General features: G+C 42.4%; 1 protein-coding gene across 1 annotated transcript; it reads left to right on the top strand.

Moving 5' to 3' along the window:
• The first annotated feature begins 6507 nt into the window (after positions 1-6507).
• Positions 6508-8178, top strand: LOC132892607 (transmembrane protein 252-like). The gene is made up of 2 exons (XM_060930897.1): positions 6508-6785; positions 7917-8178. Exons 1-2 carry the CDS (start codon positions 6511-6513, stop codon positions 8176-8178), a joined length of 537 nt encoding a protein of 178 aa, XP_060786880.1. The 5' UTR covers positions 6508-6510.
• The last annotated feature ends 5182 nt before the right edge of the window (positions 8179-13360 follow it).

Genomic DNA, 13360 nt, shown 5'->3' with positions numbered 1-13360 from the left:
ACTGCAGAGAGTTCCTCAACTGACACTGGTGTGGGTATTGATAGCTTCCTGATGTTATCAGGTGAGAGAGTGACTCGAAGTAACATTGTTTCCTGGAAAAGAAAATTGAGAAGAAATTCAATTTTATCAAAGTAAAAATCACTTAGCAGACACCATAATCTTTCCATCTATATTGTATGATGCTTGGCCACTGCTCTAATCTAGATGGAAAGAGAGGAGAAACTGAACGGGGTGATGAAGCTGACAACTAAGTGGATGTCATGCTTGCTGTATCTACAGTGAAATCTGAAAGGTGAGTATTGTCCACCACTGGGCTTAAAGCTACTTCCCAGTGGATCCTCAAAGTAGCCTTGTCTTTTGGAAGCTCTGTGAGGTCATGTAAAGTACAAAGTTCATTGTACTTCCTGATACTTCCTGTACTTCCTGATGTTATCAGGTGAGAGAGTGACTCGAAGTAACATTGTTTCCTGGAAAAGAAAATTGAGAAGAAATTCAATTTTAGCAAAGTAAAAATCTCTTAGGGGCGGCACGGTGGTGTAGTGGTTAGCGCTGTCGTCTCACAGCAAGAAGGTCCGGGTTCGAGCCCCGTGACCGGCGAGAGCCTTTCTGTGCGGAGTTTGCATGTTCTCCCCGTGTCCGCGTGGGTTTCCTCTGGGTGCTTCGGTTTCCCCCACAGTCCAAAGACATGCAGGTTAGGTTAACTGGTGACTCTAAATTGACCGTAGGTGTGAGTGTGAATGGTTGTCTGTGTCTATGTGTCAGCCCTGTGATGACCTGGCGACTTGTCCAGGGTGTACCCCGCCTTTCGCCCGTAGTCAGCTGAGATAGGCTCCAGCTTGCCTGCGACCCTGTAGAACAGGATAAAGCAGCTAGAGATAATGAGATGAGATGAGAAAAATCTCTTAGCAGACACCATAATCTTTCCACCTATATTGTATGATGCCAGAGGGTAGAAATCAATGAGATCTTGTGGGTTGACAATGGCTACATTGCAGTAAGTACTTCCAACAATTTCATATGCTCTAAAATGTTCAAAGTACCATGAAGACAGCTGTTCCACTATGAATGAGACCTCTGTACCAACAACCAGAATACTGTGAATTCGACCAAACTCTGGAAAGCCATCACTAAGTCCAACTGGTAGAATCATTCCTTTATTACACAAAGTCCCAAGCAATGTTACACTTGATGCCAGGGACAAGGAACTGTCCTGGCATGTCACGGCTGTCCGCAGCCGTGGATCAACAGCCGACATTTTGACCACTTTCAATTTTTCAGCATGAAATGGTGCTTTGAAGAAATTTTGAGAGTCCAAAGCAAAAGCAATCATTGATTGATGCCTACTTGCCAACATTTTGAGGGGATTTTTGAAATTGCAGGTGTCATGCAGCACCCTCTTGAAGAAGCTATGCTTCGCCTCATACCGCATTGTCCACAGATCAGCCAAAGGCCCAAAACAGCGGATCAAGTTTGGGTAATGCTCAAGGTAATGATGTTTAGGTAGAAACCTCTCATTGGGAAAAACATCAGTGAACAACTGGCGATGATCAGAAATTTTACTCTCTAGATAACAGAGAGATTCTTCTGATAGTTTTGAACTAACCACTAATTATACAATGTCTTTTAAGTCCATTAAAAGTTGCCATGCTTTTTCATCCTCAGGCACCATACCACCTACCATGAAAGGGAGCACTTTAATTAAGGCCCAATTTTCATGTGCATTTCCTCCAACTGTTTTTTTAAAGAGATTTTTTTTGGGCTCTTTTCACCTCCATTGGATAGGACAGTGCAGAGACAGGACAGGAAATGAGCGGGAGAGAGAGACAGGGAGGGATTGGGAAATGACCTCGGGTCGGAACTGAATCCGGGTCCCCGGACCCACGGTACGGCGCCCTAGCCACCCGAGCCACGACGCCCCCCAACTGTTTTTTCAAGTGAAATTTCTTTGGAATTATTTGAGGGCGATTCACTTTATCTGAATATGAGTACTGAAATGGGGCGGCACGGTGGTGTAGTGGTTAGCGCTGTCGCCTCACAGCAAGAGGGTCTGGGTTCGAGCCCCGTGGCTGGCGAGGGCCTTTCTGTGTGGAGCTTGCATGTTCTCCCCGTGTCCGCATGGGTTTCCTCCGGGTGCTCCGGTTTCCCCCACAGTCCAAAGACATGCAGGTTAGGTTAACTGGCGACTCTAAATTGACCGTAGGTGTGAATGTGAGTGTGAATGGTTGTCTGTGTCTATGTCTCAGCCCTGTGATGACCTGGCAACTTGTCCAGGGTGTACCCTGCCTTTCGCTCGTAGTCAGCTGGGATAGGCTCCAGCTTGCCTGCGACCCTGTAGAACAGGATAAAGCAGCTAGAGATAATGAGATGAGATGAGTACTGAAATGAATGGATAATGTTATTGAGCTGCTCAAAGGTAAAGTACTTGGCACCAATCAATTTCTGCAGACACAGGGCCAATTCCCTACCCCTTCAAACAGATTGTGTAAAACATCTGGAGGAAAACCAGTAATGACATGAAAGAAGGATAGGTGTTTCTGAAGAACACACTCAGCTTTCACACCATGCACATCTGTTACAAACTCATTGCTCTTGAACTCAGCAATGCATTGATCATGTTGCTCAGGACTTCTGAGTGGAAAGAGTCCCTGCCTAACTTCTGTGGTCTGAATGTCTTTCAAAGATGCTAAGCAAAATCTGCAGAATTTTTCAACACGAAAGCTTTCTTGAAAACCTCCAAGTCCATGCGCGCTAAGATTGTCTGCAGACACATTAAAGGAACAGTCCACCGTACTTCTATAATGAAATATGCTCTTATCTGAATTGAGACGAGATGCTCCTTACCTGTCCGAGCTTTGCACGACCTCCCAGTCAGTCAGACGCAGTCAGACGCGCTGTCACTCCTGTTAGCAATGTAGCTAGGCTCAGTATGGCCAATGGTATTTTTTGGGGCTGTAGTTAGATGCGACCAAACTCTTCCGCGTTTTTCCTGTTTACATAGGTTTATATGACCAGTGATATGAAACAAGTTAAGTTACACAAATTGAAACGTAGCAATTTTCTATGCTATGGAAAGTCTGCACTATAATGACAGGCGTACTAACACCTTCTGCGCGCTTCGGCAGCGCATTGATATCTGAGCTCCGTATCAATGCGCTGCCGAAGCACGCAGAAGGTGTTAGTACGCCTATCATTATAGTGCAGACTTTCCATAGCATAGAAAATTGCTACGTTTCAATTTGTGTAACTGAACTTGTTTCATATCACTGGTCATATAAACCTATGTAAACAGGAAAAACGTGGAAGAGTTTGGTCGCATCTAACTACAGCCCCCAAAAATACCATTGGCCATACTGAGCCTAGCTACATTGCTAACAGGAGTGACAGCACTTCTGACTGCGTCTGACTGACTGGGAGGTCGCGCAAAGCTCGGACAGGTACGGAGCATCTCGTCTCAATTCAGATAAGAGCATATTTCATTATGGAAGTACGGTGGACTGTTCCTTTAAGCACAGTTCCCCTGACATTCTCACCTATCTGTTCACCATACAAGCCTTCATCCTCTGGGCTCCTCAAGTCACGTAAAAGTGGTTCAAAAAATGATTCATAACCATACACTCTCACTTCAGAACTTTTCCCAAGCAGCGCCAATTGGATAGAGTGGAGACTTGATCTGTACTGTGATTCCCAATTCAAAATGACCCAATCGACTGCTGTAATTTTATGCTTCTTTCTAGAAGTTCCCAATGGATTGGCAATTTAAAAATCATCAATATAAAACCCAAGTGAAAGTCTGAAATCTTGACCATTAACAAGCTTGTTAACTTTGAAATACTGACCATCAAAAGGTGAGGTGTAGAATCCTGGTGTACCCTCCTTTATGGGAAATGTCTTCTCAAGAACATCAGGTCGCTCCAACATGGTCAGTGCATGCAGAGCTAGGCCTATCAATTTTAGGATGTGCTCTCCATAAATGGGTTTTTAAGGCCCCTGTTGTTGTAAAAACACAAACACAGTCTGGATGAATGCAGGGAAAAGAACTTTTACCTGCTTGCCAGTGATGAAGCCTGTAGTGCTTAAGCAGGATGTCTTGCTGCAGATGTGAAAATTTACAATAGTGGCAATGCATTTAGTTTCTCATCTCATCTCATCTCATCTCATCTCATCTCATCTCATCTTCATCTGCTTATCTGGAGCCGGGTCGCGGAGGCAGCAGTCTGAGCATGGAAACCCAAACTTCCCTCTCCCCAGACACCTTGGCCAGCTCCTCGGGAAGAACACGGAGGAATTCCCAGGCCAGCCGAAAGACATAGTCCCTCCAGCGTGTCCTGGGTCTTCCCCGGGGCCTCCTCTCGGGGGGACATGCCTGGAACACCTCCCCAGGGAGGCGTCCGGGGGCATCTGAAAGAGATGCCCAAGCCACCTCAGCTGATTCCTCTCAATATAGAGGAGCAGCGGCTCTACTCTGAGCTCCTCCTGAGTGATTGTGCATCTCACCCTATCTCTAAGGGAGCGCCCAGCCACCCTGCAAAGGAAACCCATTTCGGCTGCTTGTATCCGCGATCTTGTTCTTTCAGTCATTACCCAAAGCTCATGACCATAGGTGAGAGTCGGAACGTAGCTCGACCGGTAAATCGAGAGCTTCGCCTTTTGGCTCAGCTCCTTCTTCACCACGACAGACTGGTAAAGCGACTGCATCACTGCGGAGGCTGCACCGATCCGCCTGTCGATCTCACACTCCATCCTTCCTTCACTCGTGAACAAGATCCCGAGATACTTAAACTCCTCCACTTGAGGCAGGACTTCTCCATCAATCTGGAGAGGGCAAGCCACCCTTTTCCAGTTGAGAACCATGGCCTCGGACTTGGAGGTGCTGATTCTCATCCCAGCCGCTTCACACTCGACTGCAAACCGCCCCAGTGCATGCTGAAGGTCCTGGTTTGAAGCAGCCAACAGGACATCATCATCTGCAAAAAGCAGAGATGAAATCCTGTGGTTCCCAAACAGGACTCCCTCTGGCCTCTGGCTGTGCCTAGAAATTCTGTCCATAAAAATTATGACCAGAACCGGTGACAAAGGGCAGCCCTGCTGGAGTCCAACATGCACTGGGAACAGGTCTGACTTACTGCCGGCAATGCGAACCAGACTCCTGCTCCGTTCGTACAGGGACTGGACAGCCCTTAGCAAAGAGCCCCGAACCCCATACTCCCGAAGCACCCCCCACAGCATACCACAAGGGACACGGTCGAATGCCTTCTCCAGATCCACAAAGCACATGTGGACTGGTTGGGCAAACTCCCATGAACCCTTGATCACCCTATGAAGGGTATAGAGCTGGTCCAGTGTTCCACGACCAGGACGAAAACCGCATTGTTCCTCCTGGATCCGAGGTTCGACTATCGGCCAAATTCTCCTCTCCAGTACCCTGGAGTAAACCTTCCTGGGGAGGCTGAGAAGTGTGATTCCCCTATAATTGGTGTACACTCTCCGGTCCCCTTTCTTAAAAAGAGGGACCACCACCCCGGTCTGCCACTCCAGAGGCACTGTCCCCAACCGCCACGCGATGTTACAGAGGCATGTCAGCCAAGACAGCCCCACAACATCCAGTCTGGGTTTGAGCCCAGTGGCTGATGGGGGCCTTTCTGTGTAGAGTTTGCATGTTGTCCCCGTATCTGTGTGGTTTCCTCCGGTTTCCCCCACAGTCCAAAGACATGCGGTTAAGTTAACATGGGGGAGCCATGTCCTGAAGGTTGGGCTGAAGTGCCCTTGAGCAAGGCACCTAACCCCCAACTGCTCCCTGAGCACTGTAGCATAGCTGCCTACTGCTCTGGGTATGTGTGTGTGCTCATTGCTCACTTGTGTGTGCATGTGTGTGTTCACTGCTTCAGATGGGTTAAATACAGAGGAGGAATTTCACTGTGCTGGAGTGTACATGTGACAAATAAAGGCTTCTTCTTGTTAGCAATATATAAAGTCACATTTTAATTGGACTGTTAAAGCCACTCCTAAGAGAGAAAGAAAAGAATAAATGATGGAACAAACAAAGAGAAAAAATAAAAAGAAGAAAATAATTTTAAAAAATTTAAATAAAAAACCCCCAACATAAATTAGATGTATTCTTATCAGCACTGATTTAATTTGTTGTCTTTTTCCACTGACCCTGATAAAGGTCAAAATCATTGATTAAACCTCACAGACTCAGTTTGCCACTGTTAAAATAATGCACTGCTGACATGGAGTTTAAAGTTAATTCGAGTTTACTGAAAGTAGGCACAGCCTTGTTTTTACACAAGCCTTATCGCAGATTTTACACAAGCCTTATCAAACAATATTATGAGACTTGTGCTGCTATGGCCTCTTCTTGCTTAATTTACTGATTCCCCCTTTTCTCATACAAACACATCAAGCAGGTCAAACTTCAGTCCGTTCCTAATAAACCATGATGCAGAGTATTGCAAATTGAGATGGGAGTTGCTGTGCCTCTGGAAGCTTCGTCTTAGCTGTAGTGATACCATGAATACAAGGAGACACTTGTTGTCTGCAGCACGGCTTGTGTTGCCCACCACTGGCTTGATCCTCATTTGTGTAGGTGCTTATATCAACTCCATCCAAAGTGGACAACTGCAGATTCTGAGAGATATCTCCGTTTACCTCTTTATCATCCTGGGCTTCATCCTGATTGTCGCTGGAGTGTTGTGGTCTGTCGGTAACGGAATGAAGAATGTGCTGCTGAAACGCTCAGTAAGGAGGTCAAGAGACGCTGATGTTCACGTTTTTACTGTGGACAGGTAGGCTTGCTTTGCCATTATAAAAGATTTGGATCTGCAGTCTTTGGATGAGACATGATAATATGGTTTTGCAGTAACTGTATTAAAAAAAACATGCCTGTGCAAGAAATGATCATTTCTAACAGAATGTCATATGTCAATATGCTGAGAAATAATAAGTCATAAAGACAAAGGCATTAATCCACCACTGTCAGTGTAACTAATTTTAACATAGATACCACTATTTGGTCATAGTTTGTTCTCAGTGGACTTTATAAAATGGGACAGGAGTGTTCCTAAGCATAGTGCCTCTGCAGTTTTGTGTGAAAAATTTTAATGGACTGATTAAAATAATAAGTATGGAATGAAACATGATTAGGACATGCTGTTATAGGAAAAATATTGATGAAGCGGTGCTGTGATGCAGTGATCCAGTGTAAAACAGGATTACTGTGTAAACAAAGTTTTTCATTAATCATGTACTAGAATATCCAGCCAGCCATTATCTATAATACTTATCCATTAGTGTGGCAGGGGAAGCTGGAGCCAGTCCCAGCGAACTTCAGGCGAGAGGCGGGGTACACTCTGGGTAATCTACCGCAAGGCTTTATACCAGAACAATGATTACAGTTTTATTATTAATTAATGACATATCATACTTTTTTATCAGTTTAACTGCTATATTCATTTCCTCAGCAGCCTCTTGCTTCCTCGCTCATGAATTTAATAACAGAAAAATCACAACATGTGAGGTTACCTGGAAACCACAATGCCAGAAAACCACAGAATACTGGCAAATTGTCAGAGCTGCTGTTATATTAAATTAATCAACGTCTACTCATCAATCAGATTCAAGCATTGAAGCATTTTTGTTGTATAACATGAAAGTAGTCCTGCATATTAGCATTTACAGCATTCACCAGATGCCCTTATCCAGAGCAACTTAGATTTATACAACTGAGCAGTTGAAGGTTAAGACTCTTGGTTAAGGGCCCAGCAGTGGCAGCTTAGCAGTACTGGGATTTGAACACATGACCTTCTTATAAGTAATCCAAAGTCTTAACCACTGAGCTACCACTTCAATTTTACTGCCTTCAAATCTATTAACTTAAAATTGAAAAACTGGCTAATCATGAGCTTTCTGCTCATCAGGTCCGACCTCTATCCACCATCGTATGAGGAATCTCAGGTCAGAAATAATCCCACTGAGGCTGTCCCCACCATCATCTCCATTCCTACAGCCATGCGATGGGCCGGCCCAGCTCCTCCAGTTTACATGCAGAATTCCTACGAGACCTCAGTTGAGGACTTCAGCCATGAGGAGCCACCTACGTATCAACAAGCAGTTCTTTGGAGCCAGGCTGATTCACAAGCAGCCCATCTATCTACAAACAGTTCTGTAGAGCCGCTCTGAACAGCTGCTGTCGGATGGATCTGAGAGAAAAAAGTTAGAAGGTTCAGTATTCTTCAAGGATCTGTAAAGATCTTTTTAAGGAGTTTTTGATGGAATCTTTAAGAACCTAAGAGAGAGAGACCATCACAATCACTCAGAAATAAGATGCGATGTTCGTAAAAAGGAAACACAAACCTGACAGTCTAGTCTCGACTTAGTCTTAGTATTCGCTGAGAACATGATGTGATCTAATGTTGATGTAATTTCCAAAAGCACACAGCACTTTGTAAAAAAAAGAAAAGAAAAAAGGTTTCCTAGACAAAACTGGTCAAAAGCTATGTAAAACAAAACATTAGGGTGTTGTACTAGGATAAGATTAATGTGTATATAAAAATGTGTAATGTATACTCAAACTACATGCAAAATCTCTTGGAAAAGTTCTGCCCTGAGTGGCTGATTTTTAAAGTTGTATTATTGTTAAAGTCTCTTCAGTGTCGATAGGTCAAGAAGCAAGTATGCCTGTCAAATCTGTTGTATTTTTATGTTTGTATTAATAAACAGTAATGTTGATCTCGTCGTCCCTGTTGTGCAATGTATTGTACATGAAAATATGAATGTTATCTTCTGAGAATGTCTTGGTATGTCATTAAGAAAAAAAAAACATCTATTCAAGCATACTAGAAGTTTATGACAAACATATTAAGGCATACATGAAGAGAAGCATGCCGAGTGTTGCTTACTTTTGATATATTAGGACGTCTACGTATACTTGAAAAAAACAATTCTTCCAAGTAAACTATGATGATGTTTTATGTAAGCAGGTTTTAATCCAGGGTTAAATATGCTTAGAAAACCTTTTAAATTATAATAGAAATAAAAACAAAAGCTATTCAAATGTATATGAGTAACATTTTAACATGGTTTTATTGTGCAGCAGGTCAATCAATGCAATTACTGTATATCAATAAAATATGGAATATACCATAAATAAATGTGACTTGTCTCATGACACTAACCATAAACAAAAGACAGGGAAAAAAAATATGGCAAATTTTACAATGTATTCAAAACTTGGATTTGAAACTATTTCATGAGCTACTAAGTGGGAAAGTATTTGGTCTGTGCTCAGCTTCTCGTGTCTCGAGGAAATCTTTGCAGGACTGCCTGCTTTATAATTTGAGTTTCTTTTAAATCACTAAACATATTTTCTTTCAAATAACTTTTTTCTTTTGAGTAACCCATGTTGTCAGGTCATTAATCAGGCCAAATTGGGTAAAATAACTGTTTTTAAAAATCTATGCACAATATCCCAATACACACAAAAGACAGTTTATTTCAGTAAAACACTGGATACAAAATTAAATACAATGGCATTCGCATTGCTTTCTCTTACTAGTTTTTTTTTTTATTATTATCTTTAAACTCATAACCGTTGAACTCGATCAAAAGTTACAGCTTTCCATCACTCGGAGCACTGATCAAAAAATCACATTCACAAAGTGGTATAGTGGTAGCCTTACAAAACAAACAAATAAACAAACAAAACCCAGTGATGCAGGTCACAAGCCCAGTGATTGCAGGCCACAATCTATAATGAAAGATTCACAAAAACATGCTTCCCCAGGAAACGCTTTGCATTTTGGACCTTCATTTTAAAATTTTCCAAGATTTCATATTACATTCGTAAAATATGCTCCTAAACTTGATGGAGTGGTTAAATGTAATTGCTCCCTCTTACACATTGAACTGAATACAGTTTTGTCCTTCATGTTCGAAGTGTTCAGCACTGACACATACCAAAGGTTTGAGCTGTAAATTAATGAAAGCAATACATTCATTCAGTTGCAGTTCTTCACATGATTATTTTATTCCACACTACAAATTATGACACACAAAAAAAAATAGTTTATTCATGCTACACTACACACCATAATGTCTGTGATATTCATACAAACTGGTATTTGGGAATTAAAGGTGCACTCATTTTTTTTTTGGGGGGGGGATTTAAAGTGGTAATTCTCTTTCATTTGCTATAAAGCTCTGGCTATATGTTGAGTTTAAATTCATAGACAAACGTTCAGCTTTAAGGACGTACCACAAGCATGTTGTATAGTTCTGACTGATGTTTTTGTGAGCTTCAACAGCAGTAAATGTCTGGATGGAACAGTGCATTATGTTCAACTGTAATAAGAGTGACCATAAAAATGGGCAGTTACCTCAGTTGAACTCTGGAACAAACCAGAACAACCAAAACACTGCACTGGTTTCTACATGAAGAATAAAACTGTGGCAGAAATGTAGTGTCAAAGAGACATTTTAATGATTCACATGGGTAAAGGGGCAGTATAAAAAGGAATAACTACTCTTTCTCTTTGCATTTGAGACAGTGAGAGAATATATATATATATACACACACACATACACACACACACACACACACACACACTGAGTGCAGAATTATTAGGCAAGTTGTATTTTTGAGGATTAGTTTTATTATTGAACAACAACTATTTTCTCAATCAACCAAAAAGACTCATAAATATCAAAGCTGGATATGTATGGAAGTTAGAGTGGGGCGTTTTTAGTTTTGGCCATTTTAGGAGAATATGTATGTGTTCAGGTAACTTTCACTGTGCAGAATTATTAGGCAACTTAATAAAAACCAAATATGTAGCCATTTCACTTATTTATTTTCACCAGGTACACTGATATGACAACTCCAGATTTGCAAATAAACATATCTGACATTCAAACACAAAACAAAAACAAATCAGTGACCAATATAGCCACCCTTCTTCATGAGGACACTCAAAAGCCTTCCATCCATAGATTCTGTCAATTTCTTTATCTGTTCACGACCAACATTGTGTGCAGCAGCAACCACGGCCTCTCAGACGCTGTTCAGAGAGGTGTACTGTTTTCCCTCTTTGTAGACCTCACGTTTTATAATGGACCACAGGTTCTCTATGGGGTTTAGGTCAGGTGAACAAGGGGGCCATGTCATTATTTTTTCACCTTTCAGACCTTTACTGGCTAGCCACGCAGTGGAGTATTTGGACGCATGAGATGGAGCATTATCCTGCATGAAAATCATGTTCTTCTTGAAAGATGCTGACTTTTTCCTATACCACTGCTTGAAGGTTTCTTCCAGGAACTGGCAGTAGGTCTGGGAGTTGAGTTTGAGTCCATCCTCAACTGGAAAAGGTCCAACAAGCTCGTCTTTGATGATACCAGCCCATAGCAGTACTCCACCTCCACCTTGCTGGCGTCTGAGTCGGAGTGGAGCTCTGTGCCCATTACTGATCCAGCCACAGGCCCATCCATCTGGCCCATCAAGAGTCACTCATCTCATCAGACCACAGCACCTTAGAAAAATCAGTCTTAAGATATTTCTTGGCCCAGTCTTGACGTTTTATCTTGTGTGCCTTACTCAGTGGTGGTCGTTTTTCAGCCTTCCTTACCTTGGCCATGTCCCTCAGTATTGCACACCTTGTACTCTTTGACACTCCAGGAATGTTGCAACTCTGGAATATGGCAGAACTGGATGCTAATGGCTGCTTGTTAGCTTCACGCTTGATTTTCCGCAGATCATGTGCAGTTATTTTGCGCCTTTTTTTTTCCACACGCTTCTTTCGACCCTGTTGACTATTTGCAATGAAACGCTTGATTGTTCGGTGATCACGTTTCAACATCTTCGCAATTTCAAGAGTGCTGCATCCGTCTTCAAGACATCTCACAATTTTAGACTTTTCAAAGTCGGTCAGATCTCTCTTCTGACCCATTTTGCCAGAGGAAAAGAGGTTGCCTAATAATTATGCACACCTGATATAGGGTGTTGATGTCATTAGACCACACCCCCTCTTATTACACAGATGCACAGCACCTGATATACTTAATTGGTAGTAGGCTTTCAAGCCTAAACAGCTTGGAGTGGGACAACATGCATTAAAAGGATGTTGTGGTCAAAATACTCACTTGCCTAATAATTCTGCACTCAGTGTATATCTTTGTTTCGTCTGTGAAACAGCAGCAAAAATCATACACAGTGTAAATAGTGAGACGTTGTGCAGACTAGCAAGAGGCAGTCATGGCTTCATGAGGGGAAAAGTAATAGCGAGGCTGTGAAAGACCGTGAGGAAGACATGGAGAGCGGATCCTAGAAGAAGGCCGTCTCATGATTTGGCCCCTTTCCTGCGTCTTGGCGTTCTGATCAGGTGATCACGGTGGGGCCTCTACGTCCTGTCCGCTCATGGATGCTTGAGATCTTTAGAGCGATGGCGATCAGAGGGCCCAGGACAACCTGAAGCACACAAACATGAGTGAACATAAACATGAACCTACTGTTGTAAAGAATATGTAGGGCACTTAGAAGTGGGGGGACTGCAGTGGGTCAATTTGCTACAAACTGAAAGGATGAAAATCATTTAATTCAATGATTCTTTGCTCTTAATAGGACACAACAACCAGCAAGTTTTATTTTGTAATAGCAAGTTCAAAAAGAAAATGTAATAAAGCAGAGCAAAATAGTGCTGTGGCATGTAAGCTCTCTGATATACTGGAGTTTTTTTTTTTTTTAACAACAGCAGCATTATCTCTGGTCATTGTCTGTCTGCTCATTATGTTAGATTGGAAATCTAATATCTACTGATAACTCGACTTTGGGCTGAGCAATATATCATATCACAAAGTCTAATAGGAATGATGTGGACACACACATGTAGTTTCTATCTTTTATTAGCATTTCAAATCCTTTACTATTAATAAAACAGAATACTTTTACTCAATTACATTTCAGGGGAAACCCCCCAGCTTTTTACTTCTTTCGTTTTTATTTAGACCTTCAAAGCACTTACTACCAATGATGACGGTCTTCTTCTCTCACCCAGCCAATGATTGATTCACCCAGGGCTGCTATCATCTCATGCTACACACTGTAATCTGTATGTTTGTGAATATGGTTAAGCCACAAGGCCGCAGTATGGAACTTGAGGATGAGCACCCTGGCCCTAACTCAGTAAAATGTATCAACGTGCTGAAGTAAGAAAAGACTTGTATAAAATGAGCCGTCTTCTTTGAAGTATGAATTGGCTGGGAAGCAAGTTAAATTCTATCCTTCCATCCATCCATCCATTATCTGTAGCCACTTATCCTGTTCTACAGGGTCGCAGGCAAGCTGAAGCCTATCCCAGCTGACTATGGGCGA

This window comes from Neoarius graeffei, chromosome 10, assembly GCF_027579695.1.
Source record: "Neoarius graeffei isolate fNeoGra1 chromosome 10, fNeoGra1.pri, whole genome shotgun sequence".
Lineage (NCBI taxonomy): Eukaryota > Metazoa > Chordata > Actinopteri > Siluriformes > Ariidae > Neoarius > Neoarius graeffei.
This window is presented reverse-complemented; position numbering and strand designations above follow the sequence as displayed.